Source organism: Echiichthys vipera, assembly GCF_963691815.1.
Source record: "Echiichthys vipera genome assembly, chromosome: 6".
Lineage (NCBI taxonomy): Eukaryota > Metazoa > Chordata > Actinopteri > Perciformes > Trachinidae > Echiichthys > Echiichthys vipera.
This window is the reverse complement of record NC_139831.1, coordinates 15047068-15069718: the sequence shown is the minus strand read 5'-3', so window position 1 is coordinate 15069718 and position 22651 is coordinate 15047068. Positions and strand designations below refer to the sequence as shown.

The 22651-nt window shown below is 39.5% G+C and overlaps 1 protein-coding gene across 1 annotated transcript in view; it reads left to right on the top strand.

Moving 5' to 3' along the window:
* Positions 1–2928: 2928 nt before the first annotated feature.
* Positions 2929–22651, top strand: part of LOC310948635 (neuronal acetylcholine receptor subunit alpha-7-like) — a gene marked incomplete at its 3' end in the record, with an annotated part of 38553 nt that continues 18830 nt past the window's right edge. Inside the window, exons 1-2 of the mRNA XM_083915830.1 lie at positions 2929–3003; positions 19984–20123. Of these exons, the coding sequence (XP_083771956.1) occupies positions 2943–3003; positions 19984–20123 (201 nt within the window). The 5' untranslated portion in view covers positions 2929–2942. The remainder of the gene's footprint in view (positions 3004–19983; positions 20124–22651) is intronic.

Below are 22651 nucleotides of genomic sequence, written 5' to 3'. Positions count from 1 at the left end.
AGAGAAAAGGAGAGAAGCTTTAAGAAATGTGTCTTAGCAATCGAGAAAAACTGTAAGTAGCAGAAGAAGACAAGAGGGATGCAAAGGAAAACAAAGGGACAGAGTGAAGAAAGAAGCAATGGTGGCTCCACAACATTTAAGTCCATTAGCAGAACACTTCTCATTTATAAAAGATAGAGAATTAACAGCTCCCTCTGGCCTTCCAGCTCTTCTCAGTGCTTGCCTTTCTGCTATTGTTCAATCAGTGAAATGGTGCATTTAAAAAAAGCCAAAATATGATATTCAGATTCTCTCTTTGTCCTTAATAAGAGAAAGGTGGATACATTGTTGGCACAAAATCTACACTGTGGATTCAGATTCATAGGGACAGAACTTTGGATTGGAGATCCAAACCTCTGAGGTCCTCCTGAGAAGTGTTTCTGCTTTGTTGTTTTACGTGGTAATTATTAAAAAGAAAGTTGAGATGCTTCAGTCAGTCTCTATCTGAAAGAGAGATAGTCTCACCAATCTCAACAGTTTGCTGATGGTGAAATCAATCACTTTTTTTGTGTTTTTTTTTTTATCTGTGTGTGTTTTTGTGCAATGTTTCTCTGGTGTGTTACAGTGCGTATATCATATAGGAGTAATAATGAAATGCAACAAACCTATGAATGTGATTCACTGTGAAATATTAAGTTTAAGTCTCTCATGGTTAAACAAAATAAGATTCGTTTTTTTCATGTACTGATGTTTGATTTTTACATCTTTACAAGCTGTATTTTTGCATGGCCTGTAAAGGTAAGTCATGTCAAATCTTGGATTTCTTCATGTTATTTTTCTTGTTTGATTTGAGTTATCATCATGTTACTGCTGTTGACACAGAACAGTGCTGCTGGTGATTTCAGCACTATGGACAGCTCTTCACGTTATTGGTAGTTATAACAAAACGTTTAGCTTTTTATTTCACAGTCGGCTCGATATGGTTACCTCCATAAAATGAGATTTTGAAATGAAGATGTTATCAGAGGTTTCACTGAGCTCATGGTGGCTGTCGGCCCACCAACAGCACAGACAGACGTGGGATTCTGTACCAACTCACATCTAGTGGCATATATCTCCTCTGATGGAGCTCCACGAGACGTAGACATGTGGGGTATGAAAAGTAGCTGGTCTAATACCACTGGCACAGGATTACGTCTAAGATGATACGCCCCTGTTCCATTGAGAGGGAGAGAAAGGGAGCAAGGCATGGAGACCATCGCACAAATGTGCAGCGTTCCCCCTCATCACCCGGATCCTATTTCTGACTGAAATTATTTATGGACTGGAATAAATAGGTCATTTGATTGTGAACCAGGCTGGCAAAAAATGTGAGAAATACAACATAAATTCAGTTTATGACACACGTATGTATTCATAAATGATTATCTTCAGCTTTTGGAGAAAGACGGTTGAGTAGCGGTCTGTGCCTACCTCAGGGGCCAGAGTTTCAGGCCTGGTTGTGACAAATGCTGAGAAAAAACAAGTTGAGTTGTGTCTATTTTAGAGTCCCACCAATATGGGATTTTTGAGACTCATTCTGATGTTAGAAGAGAAAAAAATGACAGATTATCGATATGGCGGTCAATATAGTGAATTTTGGAGCTGGAATGGAGGAACTCCGAAGGCTGCTTTCTTGAACAAAAAACTTGAAAGAATATTAACACTCTTATGAAATTAACGCTAAGGGAATAAAGGACTGCTTGTTCAATTGCTGAACATTTAAATGAGCTTTCATATCGGAAAAGCATACACACCAATACGATGATAGACCAAAATCGCCTCTGATAAAATAAAAACTAGCCTGGCACAAAAAATCCCCCGTTGTTGTCATGGAGATATGACCTAAACATACAGACTATAATGTATTTTTGTACTAGGCCTTAAATAGGTTTAATATATGCTTTGAAAAGGGCCTATATAACATGGGAGTCAATGAGAAACTGCTCTATTATCAAACCTGCCCCTAGTGAACACTCAGCGAACTGCAATTTTTGACACTTGTGTATTGGATCAACCAGGACATTGCTGTGGTTGGGGCTTGGTAATACACTGACTGCCGATAAGTACCTCATACAACACACTTCAAAAAGCCAAACTATGCCTTTAAATACACTATCACATGAAGCAGAACGCTTCCATGTGGCACCGTGGTCACACCCTCATTAGTGATGCCATGTTAGCTAAATTAAATTAACTAAGCATCTAATAATGCACTAAATATTCATTTCAAGTGATAAATTACTATCAATAAAAGTCACAATGCAGTTTGTGACCAAGTAAACAGAGTTAGGAGAGCCTAAATGTGAGCAACACGCACACTAAGATGCGCGCACTCTCTATGTCACACGCCACCCCTGCTGCACGCTCACTTTATGTAGGTGAGCACGGTTTGGAAACGATTGATGATGTCACGAGACACAAAACAACGGACTTTATAAAGTTAGTAGAGCTTAATTAGACACAAGTGTCACCTGTTCACGTAACTATTCAACTACACATCTTAGAAAAAAGCGAATTAAACAAACATATAAACTATTTAAGTATTGAAATATCACATCAGAAGTAAGATGGGGTATATTTCATTCACTAAGGAGGTAATTAAGAAGTGCACGCAGTCTGTAGGCTACGGAAACTTTACTATTGTCATCGCTTATTATACCTGTGAATTCACAGCCGCCATATTTCTGTTGAACTCAGAGGCGCGTCCCCGTGCAGCTCCTGTGTGAGGGAATGTGTTTGCGAAGCGGCGTGAACGCGCCACTCTCAACTCGCCACACTCATTGTGGTCTGTCAGTCTTTTTTATCTCACACACTCCGTCTCCCTCCCCTTCGTCTCTCTCCAGACTCATGTTCACACCACCGCCGAGCCGGAGCTGATTCCCTGTCTCGCCGACGCTGAGAGCCCGCAGAGCGGTGCCAGGATGAAGTTTTGGGGACCATGTTCGGTTGGATTTTATATTTGCGCGTTCATGCTTTTCAAAGGTAGGTTTGGGGGGAAAGTGATGAAGTCTTAAGTTTTATTTATTTCTTTTAAGACTCTTCTTTCAGTGAGCACATTAGCGTGTTTTGGTAAAAGAAGACTATGAGAAATGGATAAACGGATAATTAGTGTTAGTCATGCAGGGGTTTAGCATGTGTTTTGGATCATCAAGGGTCAGGGTCGCAAAAGGACTAATAAGCTTTGGTTTGCCATTGTTGGACGCATTTGCTACGATTAGACAACTTGGCCTTGCACATTAGAAATTATATAATGAAAAGATTGGAGGCACATTATGTTTCTTTATTTGTTTTGCTCACATCATGGTAAACAAAGTAGTTTGCATTTCATGTTGAGATTACAGAGATGGAACTTTTAAATATTTAATTTTAAGTTATGCCGTCCACAGAATCACTATGATTTGTTTTACAGAGTTATCAAATGTTATATTGATGACTGGCTTCTGTATCTTTCATTGACAAGTTTGAATTAGATTTTAAAAAGATCAACCTTCTGCACCTCCTGTACTTTTAGTTTCACTCATGTAAAAGGAGGGTTTGTTACACTGTGAGGTATTATTAAACATTGTGCGTGTGTGTGTGCATAATGTTTGATTATTCCTGTGAAATGAGATGTGCATGTGTGGCTCTAATTCTCTTCTAAGCCCCATTCCATCATCATGAGCATTGTCATGAGCATCATCATCTGTAACATCTGGGTTGTTTACTTACCGGTTTGTGACACAGCGGCTCTGCTTTCTGCCTTCAAACCCTCTATGTATGTATGTGTGAAGGTGTCCACCATGTGCAAACATCAAACCTGCCACCTTCCACTTCCCTCACGTATCTCACATTTTCATACCGATCCAGTCAGTGGTCATCTTGCTGAGAAGGAGAGCATAGGGATGGCCTTCATGAAAACCAATCAAGGGAGAGATAAAGAGGATAGATTACACGCTAACCCATGACAGGAGGCCTCATCCTTTCATTGACTGTGTCGCTGTCTCTGTCATTGTGGGACAATGTTGTGTTCAGTTTACTGTCAAAGTTGTGAAAGCAAAGTATAGATGTTAGTTTTTCTTAGAATAATCGCAAATTTGCCAACAAGGTGAGAAGGTTTTAGTCTTGTTAGGTTAAGGGGAGACAGTACAGGTAGATAGGGCACATTTTTAACTAATAGGTATCACCATAAACCCCAGTTGATTACTTACATAAAGACAAATACTATAAATAATTCTGTGTACTACAAGTTTTCTGAAAATGTATGTTTAAATATCCAAATTAGGAATTCTCTTATATATGAGCTTATTTGCATACATTTCCAGAATTTTGAAGCCAGGTTCAAAATTCTTGTTTCATACTGTTGACATATTGTTTTTAAAAAGGGGGTTTGGATATCACTTTTTATCACTTCATATATCAGAAAATAGCAAGGTGCAATCTGTACAAAAAATGCTGTGTAGGTTATGATGAACACAAACTCTGAAGAAACATTCAGAATATAGATAGCAATGAAACTAGAAAGTTTGGTGTATGCAAGAGGTACTGAAGTGGAGATTCAAAGCTCAGAGTATTGGAAAAATATTATTTTGAGAAAACAGGCTTTTAAGATACAAATTGTTAATTCCGTACATTTTGAAGAAACAGGTGAATAGTGTAAAAATGTGAACTTATAGACGTCACCATGAAACTTTCCCAGTTCTAAAATGTTCTAATGCAAACTTTTGGTGAGTTTAAAACATAGACACAGTGTAGTAAATTAAGCAACTAAATCTATTATTATTATTATTATTATTATATTATAAGTGTATTTTGTGTATTTGTATTGTACATTTCCACTAGTCCCAAAGAAGACATGTTAAGGAAGGAAAATAGCTTGAAATCTGAAAAACAATGGAAACGATGGATATGGAAACAATATAAATAGATAGATAGATAGATAGATAGATAGATAGGTAGATAGATAGATAGATAGATAGATAGGTAGAGCTCAACTTTAATTTCACTCTAGACGGCTACAAAAAAAACATGGACACCTACAACTGTATGTTTTTTTGAGCGGTGGATGTCATGGCGAGTCACGTTTGACTGTTGGCAGGAGATCATTCTTGCCTGGGGATTGTTTGCTTTTGTGCGTGGGGATTAAAGAACCAGCTAGCCGCTTGTAGGCCTATATGTTCACATTCAAGGCACCATTGATAAGCAGCTTTAGTCTATCAAGGGAAACACAAGACAATATCCAAAAGAGGCTAGATAGGACAATTTAGTTTCCTTGAAATAGAAACATGGTTTCCTGACAACTTGGGCTCCACACAGCTGTTTGGACAGATGATGCAGTGGTCATTTTTGTTTTGTATATATACAATTATACTAAATACGAAACAGGTACAGTGAAAATACAATATATATGAATGCATTTGTCCAATGACTTTATCTTCCTAACTCTCACTGGTAAGTTGCCTGGCACAGATGCTGTAATAATATCTGCTTGATTTCATTTCTCTCTTGATGTCTCTTTCATTTATTCTCTTTCTCTCTCGCAGACTCTTCCACAGTCTGCTTGCCTCTTATATTTTCCATGGTCAGCAATACTTACTGCTTCCCCAGACTCTACACTCTTTAATCACAAAGTTTATGTTAAATTTAACCTTTTATGCCCTTGTTCAGCATTTCAGTTGTCTATATTTTAAGTGCTGCTGTTCATTCACTGACAATGCTAAAATATTGCGCCTTCTAGTTATCTCAGAAGTGTATATGGATAGATGCCCTTAATTTGCACAAAGAACAATTTCCGGATAACTAGGGGAGCTTTCTTTAAACAGCTTTTTGTTCTAGTAATATATGAAATGCATGGATAGTGTTCAACATGGTGTAGCAGTATGTATGTGGCAGCCACACACTCAGCGTTGTAACACGACGAAGGTCTTAGCTCCTGGATTAGGATTAAACATCCAGGGGTCTAAGAGCCCTGAGCCCTCGACCATAGATTATAAATCTACTGTATGAATCCATCCATCCAAAACTCCATTAACACACAACTCCATACGCTCTGATCTCTGTGCACCGTTATAGATCATCACATGTTGCTGTAAAATATGTGCTAATGGATGGGTCTCTTCAGTGGCTTTAAGAATCACACACACAGTGGTAATGAGCATGTTTACAGTTCATGCACATGGAAACCTGTGTAAGTTAAAAACATTACCAGTAGGCTGTAGAGAGTGTAGTGGGTTGAAATAGTTTATGTAAAATTAATCTTTTCAGGATCTTTTCTATGGTCTCCTTTACTGTCCCTCATCTGTATCTGTTCACTCTCCCTTCCGTCTCTTCAATGTCCCCTTCATCCCTCATCATTACGGCTTTTGTTCATTACTTCTTGGCAATGACATGCTGCCCTTCTCTTTAGGGCTGATGCTTGATGAAACATCAATGCAAATTATTTGCAATAAAGCGTCATTGAATTAAATTACTTGTAAATTTACAGTGCAATGTGTTTTTTCACAGATGATTATTACAGTTGCACAATGGGTTTATGCTATTGACAACTTTCCATCCTTTTATCAACTCCCATCATCTCTTTCCCTCTCTCCCTATCTCTTTGTCTGTTTTTAAACAGATTAGGCAATCAGCTTGCCACATGCTTAAGATGTGGGTTTAAAGCTGCTGAGCATCTGGATACTTCACTGCTGACCTCCCCTGACTCTTTCCCCTACCAAATGATTCATAGTGAAATAATGAGGCGCTGGACCACTGCCAGTGTAGAAGTTAACTTAATTTAATTGGATGCACACTTGGTTAGATTTAGAGGCTGAGTGTAAGCCACACACGTCGGTGTTAGACAGTAATTGGCTTATGGATTTGTGACGTCCCAAATAAAGTTTTCCCGGAATACCTTTGCAATGTCAGATTGCAGAGAATTGCATAGACATCTCCTCCTTCAGGAGAGGAATGTGAAAACACAACTCTAGTGACAAACTTTACAAAGTCACAATAGTCAGACATTTTAGCGGATAGAAACGGAAGAAAAACTTTTTTTTTAGTGGAGGGGGACTTTAATCCAGAAATAATGTTCAGATTGTTATCCTCCATTGACCAGTTGATTGGTTGAAGAGTAGGTTGAATTTCCGTTGATGAAGATTTTCTTTACTGTAGCCCTAGAGTCCCATTATTTTGTCACCTTGGGGTGCTTTTCTTATATAGTCAGATAGTTAAATGACAGTTGTTAAGGTCTTTGCCATACTCTAAAGGAGAGATAGATGATCTCTGTAAAGGAGGACACCTATTTACAGGTTTAAGATAGTAAGTGTTGTAATATGCATTAGATACGTACCAGGGTGCGATAGTAACAGTGAGAAATTGGCAACCAATTATTGGCCTTCAGTTGCCATCAGTGACAACCATTTTTTATGATATACAAAATAGGGACAGCAAACAGCAACATTTCTACCCCAAAATAAATACTTAAAAAACATATTTTTATATATACTTTAAATATTGCTGTTACAGTATGTGACAAAGCTGGAAAATTGGCAACCAACTTTTCAGCCAACCAAAAGTTGATGCCTGGTTGCCAACCTGGTAACCACAAAGTTAGTGTTGAGCCCTGTATACTATATTCTAGAGTGACTACCGTCTGTATCAAGCACGCTTGATTTCTGCAAGATGCATTGACACTCTGGTCAGTGTGTGATGCACCTGAGCGTTTGTATTTTATCAGCTGCTCTTTGATTAAGTAAAAAAAATCCCAATGGAATGATGACCAAATCTAAGTTAAGTTGCAGTTTTGTTCTGTTTTCTCCTGCGCCCACTCCCTGGCTTTTTAAACAGAATTTACATACACGCATGCTTTTATGTAAATAATTATTGCAAACTAACAGCATGTTGCCATTCCCTACCGGGATTTCATAACACTTGTTCTAGTTTGTGTATTTTTCCAGTTTTAAGATGTGAATTATATTCAGCAGTTGTTACTGTTTTACACTCAATTTATTATGGGAGCTTGGCTTTAATTATATCGCTCCTTCACCATGAATCGTGTATTTGCAGAGGTTCTTATTTTTCTCTTTCTATTTCTCCCATACACTCTCACACATGCCCTTATTTGCATCACAATGGCTTTAGATGTGAAGCATTTGATGTGGTGTTGACCGTCCAGACCCTCAGGGAGTGGCGATCTGTCAGGAGTTTCTTTGTGCAGCCTTATTCTTCCTCCAGGTTCACAACTCTAGTCCCTCTGTCCCAGGGCATTCTGGGATCAGACCGGATAATAGACTTGGCTCTTTATGTACATTTTTGTGAGCAAGCAGGCATTACTTGTTTAACACCATATGAAACAAGATTACTCCAAATAATGAGGGGTTTTCTCACAATAGTGTGGTTTCTATGTTAGTATTCGGACAAGTCTCAAAAGAAAGTCAAGTCAAATTAACTTATATAGCACAGTATCAAAAATCTGTCTCAGGGGGCTCAACAATCTGTACAGTGTACAACACCCTCTGTCCTTTTCTACCCTCGCTTTAGAGGGAAGTATGAAGACAGAACTTGCTGTCAGCATGTAAATGAATGTTGAGTTAAACCAAAGTGAAATAAAGTCCTTTTTTTAAAGACGTTTACTTCCATTTGTATCATCCCGACCCTTTAATCACAACAGCTCTGTAGTGTTCTCACTGTTTATTTACTTTTCATGTTACATCATCTGGAACCTCAGGGGCCACTAGAGGCCCCATGTCTAACCCTGTCTACAGAGTCTGTCTAGCAGGCAAGATTACTAGTGTTGAAAAACAGTAGCTGACGTTACACTTAAAACATGGACAGAGCATCTGCAATGTCACCTTTTAAAAGCAACAAAAATCATTGCTTCTAAGCAGCAGTTGAGGGATGGTTACAAAAGAGAAGGAATGTAGACATTATAACATAAAATCATGATCATAGTATTTTTTAAATGTTTTTTTACGGCGACAGTATCATATGGAATGACAATGATGTCATAGGCCTGTATGTGTTTTGGAAGGACTCAACCAGTGGCGTTTTCAGGAAATTTGGACTGGGGTGGTCAAGGTGGGAGTCAGAGTGGGGTGGCCATGGCAAAGTGAACCTGAACCATTTGCATGTCATATGAGTTATTAACTAATGCAGAGATGCTTCATAATTGAAAAAAAAACATGTTAGCATCCATTGTAATATTTATAGATCTGGTTGGCACAACCTAGAACAGCACTAATATGCAGTTACCATACTATTCACTCTTTTCTATTCCACTTAAACCTAACACAGTCATCGAGAAGCCTTGATTATTTTGTTAATATGTTTAATCAGTAATTATTTTCAGGATAGGCTATACATCTGATCCATTTCCAGTTGAGTAAAGCCCTGATCACTTATTACTCATAACTTATGATACTTCGATACATCATATACTTTGATACATCATATGCAGGAGTGGTATTAATGTGCAAATAATAACTTTATATCCATGGTAATAGCCAAGGTGTGTCTTTGTTGTTACAGGTGTGTCCAGGGCTCCAGACTGTGACCAAATGGTCTCATTTTGTGACCAAAATTGAGAGTGTGCGACTGAGATTTAAATCTGGTCACACATGTTATTATCAGGCTACAAGTTATAATCACAGTGTCACACCTGACAGACCCGAAGCCTCCGTATGTGTGACGAGCTGCCAGAGTGACAGCAGAAATTTTCTTAACCTTAATAGTTTTCATGTGGGCTCTATGGGAAGAAATCAACAGCGTTTAACTGATTCATTTACGTTGTTTCTCCGCCCAGCGAGTGAGGCAGCCAGCAGTAGGTGACATACAGACTGATCTGATCAGTCAATGTAGATACGGTTCATATGTTTAAAACACATACAGCAGAAGAAAACGCAGTTGTGAGTCAATCGAAATTTATTGATTAAATGGAAACGTATCTGGTCTGTGAGATGAGCGAGCGACGGTCGTCACAACGCTTCTAATCTCACTCTCTGTGGAGCAGAGAGAGCAGAGAGCAATGTTGTCAGGCGCGGGCGGGGCCCTTTTAGATGGCAAGGCCCCCCCGCAGGGTCTCGTCACACCCCTAATTCTGAATGTATGGAATACTTTTTAATGATGCACCGTCATGACAGTGATATGTTGCATCTTCAAAAGTGCACAATAAAAATGTTACACTGAATTTCAAACAGCACATTGTAATTTCTGCATCTATTATGGATTTACCGTGTGTGCCCCTAAAATTTCTGGTTGTGCCCCTAAAACTTCAGTTGGGGGCCATAGTGCTACTAGTGAAAAAAGTTAGTCTGGAGCCCTTGGCTCTTAAAAAAACTGTAATACACTGTGGTAACAGTTCTTGTTAATGATTAAACATTTAGAGAGTCACTGTTCAGAGTCAAACAGCGAGATTTCCTACGGGCCAGCAAAGTAAACATGTTGACGTGATGCTGTGAAGCCTGTCAGCATGTCCACTTCCCATGGGAGTGAGCCCCAGGAGTAGGGCTGAAGCGATACACTAATCTCACTATACAATGCACGATATTCTGCCCACGATATGATATATATCACAATATTCAGCCAACAATACAATTTGATTTGATAAGATTCGATACGATACGATACACTCAAATCATTTTCTGAAAGATTTTAAAGGGACAGTGTGATTTGGTGACATCTTGTGAGTTTTCCATTGACTGGGATTGAATTAATAAAAACTAGAATCAATTACACAATATATGGCTCTGGACAGCAGAGATGGTAACAAGTCCAAGTCAAGTCTCAAGTCTCTGAGGAGAAGTCAGAGTCAAGTCTCAAGTCTCTGAGGACATCAGCAAGTCATAATCAAGTCTCTTATGATTTTAATAAATAAGAATATAAAAATGAAGTTCAACCGTATAGTGTATTTACACAAAGTCCCAACTAATGACACCTTATAATCTAGCGTAAATAAAGAAAGTCTGCTGCTCCCATTACCTGAACTCATTACAGACACACCTGCAACTCCAGGTCCTGCTCTCATTGGAGGATTTTAAGACATTTGATAATAACTCGCAGGCAGACACGTGACACGGCTGTAGATATTCTGCTTTATATATTCATGATTATGCTTGATTCGCCAAAACGCCAGTCTAAAAATGAATCTCTCACAAACGTTGATAGTTTATGCAGCTGAGCTTAACACAGACGTTGCATTCGGCGATTCTTTTGTTTCGGCTGTGCCTGAAGTTATTAAAGCTAAACAATATGACGGATGGTAAACTGCAGCAGCAGACCGTGCTGAAGTAAGATTGAAGTTGGATATTCGGATAGACTGGGACCAGAGTGGGTCTGTTGAATATTCAACTTAAAACTAACTTCACCGCGGTCATCAGCAGCAGCAGGTGACGTGCTCTCTGTGTCATCTGTGGAGTGTGGCTCTCTGATAAAACATAACTTAACATAGATAAAAAGATTGTGAAGTCTCAAATCTTGAGTCCCCATCTCTGCTAGACAGACAGCTAGAAATGCTCTACAACGACACCAGCGGCTCACGGACCTAATAGCTCTTCTTGCAAAGCGAACGGGGGAGGAAAAGGGCTTCGAGCAGAGTGCCAGGGGGATTTGAATGGGACTTATGCTGTGTCCCAAATCCCAAAGATCAGTACACTCAATTTCCCCAGTAATTGCTGTCTCAAATCACACACTGCTGCCCCACACTTACCGGAAATGATGATCGTATTTCTTCTTCTGTTTATTTTTCAAAAAGCTTTTCCAACAACGCTTCTGACTCAGCACACTGCCAAAAATCCCTGTGATCCTCTTTTTACAATTATAAAGTAAATTGCGCTGCTGGCAATTGAGGGCGTTGAGTGCTGGCAACGGTTTGGCTGTTTTTGGAGAAATGCAGTACATGGCATTTTACCGACTTCCGACATGAACGCACTTACACCCTCAAAAAAGTCAGTTTGAAGGTGGAAGTGTGTGATTTGGGACACAGCATTAAGGTATCTATACTTGGGGCCAAACAAAATATAATATACAAAATATCGATTTATATCGCAGAATCGATAAAATCCCACAGCCCTACGCGGGAGTATAACTGTAGTTGGCTGACAGCTAAGCTAATGCTAACTGCTCTTTGGTTTCTGGTTGGGCTAACAAGCGAGTAATGTGTAGTTCATCTACTTTAACTGCTTCTACAAAATAAAGTTTTCACACACAACAGAGAAGTCAACAAAACTTAAAGAAATAAATGACCATAACTCTCAAAGGATACATGTTATCTTTTCATTGCTGTTATGACCGGAGCCCTGAGTCCTGGGGATGTCATTGACAGGTTCAAGGATGCCGGTGCCGCGGTGGAGTGCACATGTAAGCCGTTTTCAAGACATTTGCTGACCAGAGATCAGATCTTACAGCCACAGTCCTACCATTACTGTAGTAGTTGGAAATTACAAACTGGTCCTGTATCAGAAGATTAGCTGTCATAATTGATTGAGCAGTGTTGGTCCCGGCTGTGTGTTGATGAACTTCACCAACAACCTATCACATCCGGGGTGGCCACTGGGGTGACCAGTGAGATTTCAAGGCTGGCCACGGCCACCCCAAAAAGCGCCATTGGAATCACCTGATCCATATTATCGGTTAATGTAAATGCAATGTGATTCATTGTTGTTGTGAGTGAACTGTATTGTTGAGCAACATGGATCTTGGGCGGGCCATCCAGGTATTTTAACCAAAGTACATTTAAATCTCTTTGTCCGTCAGAGAACAACTCGGTCCACAATAGATTTACTAGTTGACAATCTCACTCTTACTCTTCTTAACACAAAGCTTTACATGTACAATTACACTGGTAGTGTGCACGTTGCAGTAGATCTCCCTCGAGTGTGTGCCAAAACCGAAATATCTGTGTGCTCACGGTAATGACAGTATTGCAAAATCCATGTTGCGGCAGAACGTGACACCAGTCACCATTGTACTTCTCACCCCCAAAACCACCACCCAAATTTCCTCAAAGCCCATATTAACTTTGCTTCAACTTATACATGCACTTTGCAGGGAATGAGAATTGTGGAGTTGCACTATAAGTGATCTCTTCATGGCTGTAGTATGGATTGCGTTTGCAGCTTTTTTTTTTAATAAAATGTTTTCAGTATAATCACATCAAACATATGTCATCGTAACTGCCACTGATTCATTTTCTGTCAACTAATCCTTTCAGTAGTTTCATCAGTTATGCTAAATAAGACCTGTGTCTCTATAAGAAGTTTGATGACATAATTTCTGGGTTTCCCAAAAGCAAAATAGTGCTAAACCAGTCTTACATGATAATAGATTAACTAATCTATATAAGTATTTTAGAGTACCGTGCCAGAAAGACACTAAGAATTAAGGAACAAAGCCATGATCGTTCCTCTGCAGGCTTTTATCCTAACAGCTGAACGTGTGTTTATGTGTGTGTGTGTGTGTGTGTGTGTGTGTGTGTGTGTGTGTGTGTGTGTGTGTGTGTGTGTGTGTGTGTGTGTGTGTGTGTGTGTGTGTGTGTGTGTGTGAGTGTGTATGTGTGTGTTGGACAGCAGCTCAGGCTGGATGGGTAAAGCTGAGCCTGATGTAAGAGGTGGTCATTTAGTGCTTTGCCTAAAATAGCGTGCATGCGTGATATAGACAGAAAGAGGGAGAACAGGCCCCTTAGGTCGCCTGTGTTTGGGTAGCCTATGTCTGATGAGTGTGTTGGGTAGCCTCATCTGAATGCATTGACCCACAAAAAAATATTCAGATGGGACATAATCGCCTAGCTGAATTTCTCGGTGTGTGTTAATGTGTGTGTGTGACGGGAGAGTGTAAGAGAAAGAATAATTATGTGCATTTGCACAGCATTTTCAGAGGCTCAAACAAAAACCTATAATTTTTGCTTCACAGTTCAGTTGTGGAACATCTTCTACCTGTTTATTTGGCCTCACCTGCCCCTCTACCTTTAAATATGATGCTAACTAACTGGTGACATTACTGATTGTGACCATGAGTTAATTTCCAGACTTTTGTTCATTTCCTGATAACCTTATCGGCTCTAGAATGCTTCCATTCATTGCAAATACGGACACAAATGCAGAAAAGCAGAAAACAAGTAAATTCAGGACAAGGCAGAGAAACTGAAAAGGAGGAATAGAGGTAACGTGAGAGCTAATATACAGAAAGGGGGATATCACAAGATTTGGAAAGGCTTGTAAAGGGATAAAACAACTGATAGAAGGAGGGAGGTGCAGTCAAAACGGGGAAGAATAAAAACTGTTCAATAGAATAGCAAAGGAGTAGGATATTGCAGAGATTGGACTGGCTTTTACATAAAGTAGTGAAGCAAAGAAGGTGTAAAGAATAGGGATTAGAGGTGGAAAGCTTGAGCGGGAGGAAGGATGTGGAAAAATGTGCTTCAGATTTCCCCCTTTTTCTATATAGTTTGCATTTGCATATGACATTAAAAACTGTGTTGAATCCTACCATCTCACTGCATTGTATATGTGTGGATATACACAGCTCTCTCTTTCTCTTTGAGGAACAGCTTACAACACAAAAGGATATTAAGCTGTCAATAGTTTTTCAGGGAAAGGTTCCCTTGGAATCAAACGTTATATGTGCTAAAACAAATATATTTGCAAATTCAATTTCCAAAAGTTACCTTAAAAACTTTTTGGGGAACTTTCAAATTAACCTCACTGTCTTCATCTATGTCGTGAGTTCACATTGTTTTAGACTGAAGCATACATTTAATTGGAAACAGGAGTTGTAATGATAAGTGAATACAAATACTATTAAGTGAAATGTTACCCCCAACCACTAGGTGACTGCACCTACCTATTTGTATACTTACCATATCTACAGTATGAGATCCTGTGATCAAGAGAATGAAAAAGCCACGCTTGTATCACTAGCTCAAGGGAGTAATTAAATAAAGCCATCTGTTCTAAAAGACAAGTTTCTTATTAATGTAGTAACACCACAGTAGTCTTACTCTTTATCCTCCTCATCCCTGATGGAACATTAGGCTTTGACAATCTACCTCCATCAAGGCCTGTCTTTTGCTGTTTGCTGTGTCTTGCGCCATGTTAGGTCCATTTAACTCCACTGTCACAGTTCACCGCCAAGTTGTTTTGCTTTATCCTTTTCCCTGATGGATCCATCCTGTTGTATCTTTTGGGATTCTAAAGGCATGTCCTAGCCATTCTGCAGTATGTGACCTCTACCACCATTCAGAAGCAACCATTGTGAAAAGCATCAATCTTTTTAATGTCTCTTGTTGTCACTTGCTACCCTTCTGAGACTGACAACAGCATTGGTTTAACTTTGTTGTAGTGTAGTCAGACTTTTGTTTTTAGGCTGCACTGCTAGGCTGGGATCTATAAAGCACCGTGAGCCTTCGCATACCTTGGTTTGGAAACAATAGTTTGACAGCAACTCTTAATTGGATGTCTGCTTACTTAAGGTAGCTTTTTCCAGACTTTTTCCAGTCCTTTTATTTCTATTCATTGCTGCAGCTGTCCTGACTCCATAGGAGTTGTTGTCAATATCAATTTTTCAAACCATCCCTCTGTCCTGATGGTTGTCAATTCTTAATGTGTTCCTTCTAATCCTAGTGGGCCCCATTCCAAAAACATCCACAACATTATTTCTGTCCTAAAAAATTCACATCAGAGTGACACATTCTTGGACACGTTGTCTCACGCCCACAACGCACGCAAGATATACAGATAAGATCTACATTTTTAACACGTCTCACATTTTTCATTTCCCCTAGATTCGCTTTCACAATAATCTGCAAGATAGCGCTCACGTCCAATATTCTTCTAATAAATGTTGACGTTGAAGAAACACACTCAAAAAGAAAATTGGCATGCTCTCTAAGGAGACCATGTGAATATGTGAAATTAATATTTTGTGGGGTTCTGCCGAGCTGACATAAAATGTCCCCTTGGGTGCTGAGGTCCCTGAGGTTCCCAGAAGCAGTCCGGCTCTGCTTATTAAACTGAACTAATTCTATATGCAGACATCCTGAAGCTCAAGCATGACATCAGTGTGCTTGATCAGTGAGGTTATGTTAACATGCATACATAAGTGTAGGGTTGAACACATTACCTGTTTCTACGAGACGTTTGTCTGAAGTTACATTGAGCAAAGAGGAGATGAACAAATGTAACTGAATTCTGAATGCGTGGCATATTGTGATCTTGAAATTCAAAGGTTCTTCCTGCAATCTTAGTAGTTTAGACATTATGAGTTTAACATCCTAGATAGCAAAACCGAATTCCGAAAGCTAATTTTCTGCTTTAGATGATACAATTCCCTTTCGGGAGACATGACAAGAGACAATTACATTGAAGACTATACTTACTTTGAAGTGTTTTTTTTTACATAGCCTGTAAAATTAGAAAATGAATAATAATGTCTGGTTGGGAAATATAATGTTTGAACCTAGCCATTTGAACTACGTGTATCTGCAAAATGTAATTTAATGTCACTTGTACTGGTAGCCATTTGTTGGATAAATGCTGTGATTGGTGATCAATAGAATTGCCTTTTCATTCACTCTTCACATCACTGGCTCATTCACTGCGCTCTGGGATGTTTGTATTTCTTAAAGCCAATCACTACACAATCCCATCATTCAGTCATCTTAGGCAGAACTAAGGCCCAGATGCAGCAACGGTGCCCTGGCAAAACACAGAGCTGAGATAGCGGAACGGCCCTGACATACGGCGCCATTATACCCACTTTATATCTGGTAAGCCAGACTACGAAACTACAGTATACCCAATAGTAGGCATAATGTGGAGGTCAACTCCATTGTTAGGCTTTGCATCTTGTGATTGGGGCGCTTTTCTACACTATAGCGACAACGTAAATAAATGTTATATGTATATTCAAGTAAGGAACAATGCTGCTAATGTCAAAGGTCAAACTAACAACAGTTAAGTGTCATCTAATGAAGACTAAATATAGTGATTCAGGTGAATCTCAAAAAGATCACAAAGTCAAAGGTTAAATAAGAAAAGATTAGATAAGATATTTCTTTATTAGTCTCACAAAAGGGAAATTTCCTTATTACAGCAGCAAAGCGGATGGCAAACACAGAAGAAACAATCACTAAAACTGTTTTTCTAATGTTATTCATTGGTAGTCTTTAAAAATGTTACATACTGTATATTTTTATGTATCCTATGTTCAGCCAAATTTGGTAAAACAGTCATTCATTCATGTTCTCACATTTTGTGCATCATATACATTTATTGTATTTAAACAAAAAACATCAATAACAATTATAACACTGTGCCATTACTGACCTTCAAATCTGTAACAAAATGTATGTATTTGCTTAAAAGACAACATTAGGATTAACAAACCTTTTAAGTCTTCTAGACACCTCTCGATCATGATCTATGAATAAAAGGTCAAGGATTGTGAACAGGGAGCTCAACAAAGAGGGTGCTGAACAAATGACAAATCTTCCAGTTCATTCTACCCCCCACTCTCATTCTCTCCCTCTGCTGGAGTTGATGAAGCCTCTCACTGGGTTTGGAAAATGATGTCTTCTTGGCAGCTTCTCATATCAGCTTCGTTAATGAGATGATTTTGAAAGAAAAAAAAGAAAATTCAACAACTAATGGCTGTATCCTTTCATCCCGGGTGTATGCTGCACATGTTTGTTTGCGAATTAAAGTTGGCATGGTGGTTTAGTGCATTTGATTCTTTAATTTCTCTGTGTTTTTTATGAGATGAGCAGCAACGGAGACTGAGCTTCCAATTCTTCCTCACTGACTTTATTGGCTTTGTGATGTTTATTTGGACCTCACTTCACAATTCACAGTAATAAAAGAGAAGAGAGAGACACAGGAGGGAGGTTGGCAGGATAGCAGCTGTGGATGAGGCTGAAGTTAAATTTGAGTGCACGTATGTGTGCAGATTGCATTGGTGCATAGATGGATAGATTTATGACTTTGTGGTGCTGTGTATTGATTTATTGAGTTTTTGTCATTGCAGAAGCCATCATCCATTAGAGCCCTCACCTGGCTGTCCAAACAAACATGTTTAGACAGAGAGACAGGAAAACAATACTTCTAAATGTGCCCATGTGTGTAAGTGTGCATGTGTTTGAATTTGTTTCTGCAGGAAATCCATGGATCCGTCAATCCGACATCCACATAAGGTACTGATGAAGATGGATAGACAGATGCATGGATAGAGAGAATACGGGCAGATGTATTAATCAGTGTGTGTGTCTCCTTCCAGTAGGGTAATGAAAGGGATTGTGCTGTGCTGAGCAGCTTCTTGTAGCTCCTCTGTCTCTGACCTCAGGCTCAGTCCTGCCATAACTCTGCTCATTACAGCCTTAATGGGCCAATCAACACAGTGGCAGGCCAAAGGCACAGTGTCCACTTCACACTCTCCTCTTTACAGCTGAACAGGGCTGTAGAGCTCGCTGCTGCCATTCTCTGTAATCCTCCCTCCTTATCTCTCATCCACACTACATGTCTGTATCTGTCTTTTTCTGTTTCACTTCCTTCCACTGTTTCCCAGTGTATGTGTACATAAGAGAGTTATTCTGTGCATGGGGGTGACCTCTTGAGCACATGAATGCAAACGTTTGCAGTATGTGTACATTAAAAGTGTTTTTTAACGATATGCGGATATTATACAAAACAGTATGCTGCTGGTAAGAGTGAGCTCACTTGCTGAAGTATTTGTACTCTGGGATCATACGCATGCCGCAAAGGCCGTTTTTCTAATTAGATTAATTTAGTTTTTTTCCCTACATGGAGTGTATACATGGGTAATAAATCTCTGTCTCTCTGTCTAAACCGATTAATCAGTTATGGTTTCAATACCAGACTAAAAACTACAGTAATTCTTCTGCATTGACCTCTGTGTGTATGGTGTCATTACACAGATCCAGTCACCCATAATATAACATTTTTAATGCTCTTTGCTTTGACTTTGACTGCCGCCTCCAATCATTAAAAGAGATCAATATTACATATAAATATATAAATGATTTTTCCCTGTTGCACTTAGATATGTTGTTTGCTATAGTGAGATTAGTTCCTCCAAGGTCTTTTAACAATGTGGTCAGATTGTGTTTGCGTGTCTCTGTCTCCCTCTATTTTGGGACAGCTGGACATCCTGAAATGTGCGTGTGTGTAAGGTGAGGCAGAGACAATCAATAATGGTGATGAGAGTCGGGCCAACAAACCCATCATTTTAATCACCCTGGACCTTAAGACAGCTACAACCCACAGTCCTGCCACTCTATGTGTGTGTTACCATCTATGAATGTTTATGCCGATGTCAGCACTTGTGTATATTAAAGGTATTCATTATTCATGAAAACTTGCAGCTCAACAACATACCTTCTTTTTATACATTGTTTATACCAAAAGCAAGTTTACACTGAGTGCTGTAGAAATCGGGGACATCTTGGTTCAATCTGAATAGACTGAGTAGGTAAAGAATGTGGCAGCGTGTTTGAAACTCCATCAGGTAAATTATAATCTGGCTGCAGGCAGGTGCCAGAAAAGGGAGGGTAAAAGGTTAGGAAGGCTATTAAAGCTACTTTCTGGATTAGAATTCAGCCTCAGTACACAAGAATGTCTTCCAAAATACAATTTGCAGCAAATGTAAAGGCAGAGCCAAAACACGGATAGCATTTAAAAATAAGTCTAGACCGGGAACATCATTAATCCTGCATCAGATTTATGGTTGAAATTGCAAATTAAAAGACTGAAGCCCTTGCGTCTGTAAAGAGTGACCTTCAGAAACTGAAGTGAATGGAGAGATTTATACCTTCAACTCTGAAATATGTGGTAACTGCTGTTGTTAATGTGTGACAAAGATCCTCTTACTAGTCACACAAGCTGTTACCTAAGGTCAAGAATGAAGAATAGTTTTGAACAACTTTTAGTGCAGGTGCTGCTTTACATTCATGATAATCATCAGACAAATCATGCTTCCTCTCGTTACTTTTGTTTCCTCCAGGATCCCTGCAGGGAGAACACCAGAGGAGGCTGTACAAGGAGCTGCTGGCCAACTACAACCGACTGGAGAGACCTGTTGTCAATGACTCGGCTCCCATCCTGGTGGAGCTGGGCCTCACACTGCTGCAGATCATTGACGTGGTGAGGAAGACAGTATTTACTTGGGTTCTTTATGTGTGTGTTTATGTTTCTGGCATGTTTAGTTTGGGTTTTGTTGCGATATAGAGTGTGTTGTTAAATGGAAAGCTGATACTGTATGATATACATACAGAAATACAGGGTGAAGAATCCATGGAAAAGTGAGAGAAAATGCTTGAAAAAGAAGAGCAATAATTGCACATGCTACTTCTCTGTTAACAGTGCTAATATTCAAAGGGAACATGATTTGCTTTAATGTTATTTTGAAAAGCTAACTATTTATTGTCTATAGGTTACGTGAACTATTATAATAGTGTGTTTTCTGTGAATGTCTTTTGGTCATATTTGGTGTGTATGTTTGAAGCTGTGGGTATCCGTGGAATAAGTGACACATCCAGTGGCAGGATTGTGCTTATGGAACGGTGTTAAATGTTGGTGAAAGTAATAACTTCTATTACATACAAGACCCTCTGGAGTGAGACAACAATTCTGGCCACACACACACACACACACACACACACACACACACACACAGAGAGAGATGATCTGGACAGGAAACGCAAAAGTGGCATTGCGTTCTCACTTTTTATTCCCGATTAGACGAACATCTTTGGGGGATAATCTGCGTGCATACGGTGACGCAAAAGTGTGTGAAATTCGATATAGTATGCATGCTGGGCCACTAGGTGGTACTGCGAGGCACTGCCACCGACACCCCCAAGGAGAGTGGAGCCGCTTTCAGACCATCAGTAGCCCTGCATCAAATAACGCATGGCTAGTGCCCATCGATGCAGTTCGGAGTGCCAGAGCATTGGGCTGCTGCAAAACAAAACATGCAGGGCGTTCTGGCAAAAAAAGTTTAAGCTGCTTCAAGTTTTGCTGCAAGTCAGTGTCATCCAGAAGGCACACATTCCTGATAACTTTGTAGCATGAATACTGCCGTGAAAGAATTTCCAGCATTGTAAAATCCTGTCTATGAGTATGCAGTGTTTTGGCGTCTGATGAACGCATTCATTAAACAGGACTTCCTGGATGTCTCACCATTATCTAAAACAACACTCCCACACTAACACAGTTCCTTAAGTTGTTTGAACGCTGCATTGTTTTCTGTCTGAAATGTTTTGCTCCTCAAGATTAGTTGCTGAGAGAGGTGTTACGTTGCTTATTTAACTTCCCCTTTCCTCAGTTTTCTAGACTGTAGATAAGAGGTGGCAAGCTCTTCCTAATCTGTCCTTTCCTGAACGTCTTTTGTGTCTGCCTGCGTTTTACACACCTGACATATTCCCACATATATTTGTAGGCTGCATTTATATTTGTCAGTCAGTCTGTCCACAGGGAGAAGACTCTTTAGGGAAGTGTTAGCGTTTCACATTCTCTGAGTTTCATAACAGCCAGATGTCTGCTCTCATTTGCCAGAGCAGACAATGTGTTTTCTTCCCACAGGGCCTCATAGGTGCAATTTTAGGGTTGTTTGTCCTTGTTCCTGGTGGTTGTTGTTTCGTGTGCTTCAGAGGAAGAGAATGGAAGAGTGATGCATTTTTTAATCAAATTCTCTAAACCGTCTAACACAGACAAGTCAAGTGGACAACTAACCTAAATTACAAACGATGGCTATCTGGCCATGATACTGTAAGAGGAGGATGGGGCAAAAGCTATCTGCATATGGCCTGGATGATTGGGGAAATTTCATAGGGAGTAAAATGACAGAATCGCTGACACTCTGAGCAAGGCACTGAAGCTTAGCCAGCAGTTTGGATGCTTATATAGAGTAAACAAGATCTGGAACATATAACCTTGCCAGAGGGACTAAATTTCAGTTTTAAAAAAAAGCACCTTTCAATCCACTTAAGACACCTTTCAGCCATCTCTGTATTCTTCCCCATAAGCATATATATATATATATGTGTGTGTACACTGGCAATCAAAATTAGAGAACAAGTTGTTAATACTTAATTCATTCTGAAATTCTGTTATTTTTTATTGTTCTGAATTTGATAGATATATTATATCTGTACTAGCATTTTTTAAATAACCAAGGAACTTCAACAAAAACCTTTATTTTGTGAAAAAAGCAGTGCGCAAAATTAGAGAACACTTTCAGATACCTCCCAGTTATTGGTGTTAATCTGGCACCTGGTTACAATTTACTTAGTTGTTGGACACACCCTATTTATCTGGCAGCTCTTCTGGTTACTTTGCAAGATGGCAAGCTGCTCTAATGTGACTGAAAACCTGTGACAGCGGTTGTCCAGATGAAAGCCAAAGGGATGACCCTCAAAGCCATTGCAAGAGAGATAGGGCACTCCAAGTCTGTGATTTCAAGAATATTGAAACTTTACAAGGACACAGAATAATTTAAGTCCCTCGCCCCTCAGTGTCCGGCTGTTTAAGCTTTTTTGGACTGAAAGCCCACTCTGCAGTTACCAAACCTCTCATCATCAGGAAGAATAAGAAAGCGTGACTTGCCTTTGCTGAGGAGCATGTTGTTTGTACAGAGGAGAACTGGTCCAGAGTGCACTTCAGTGATGAGA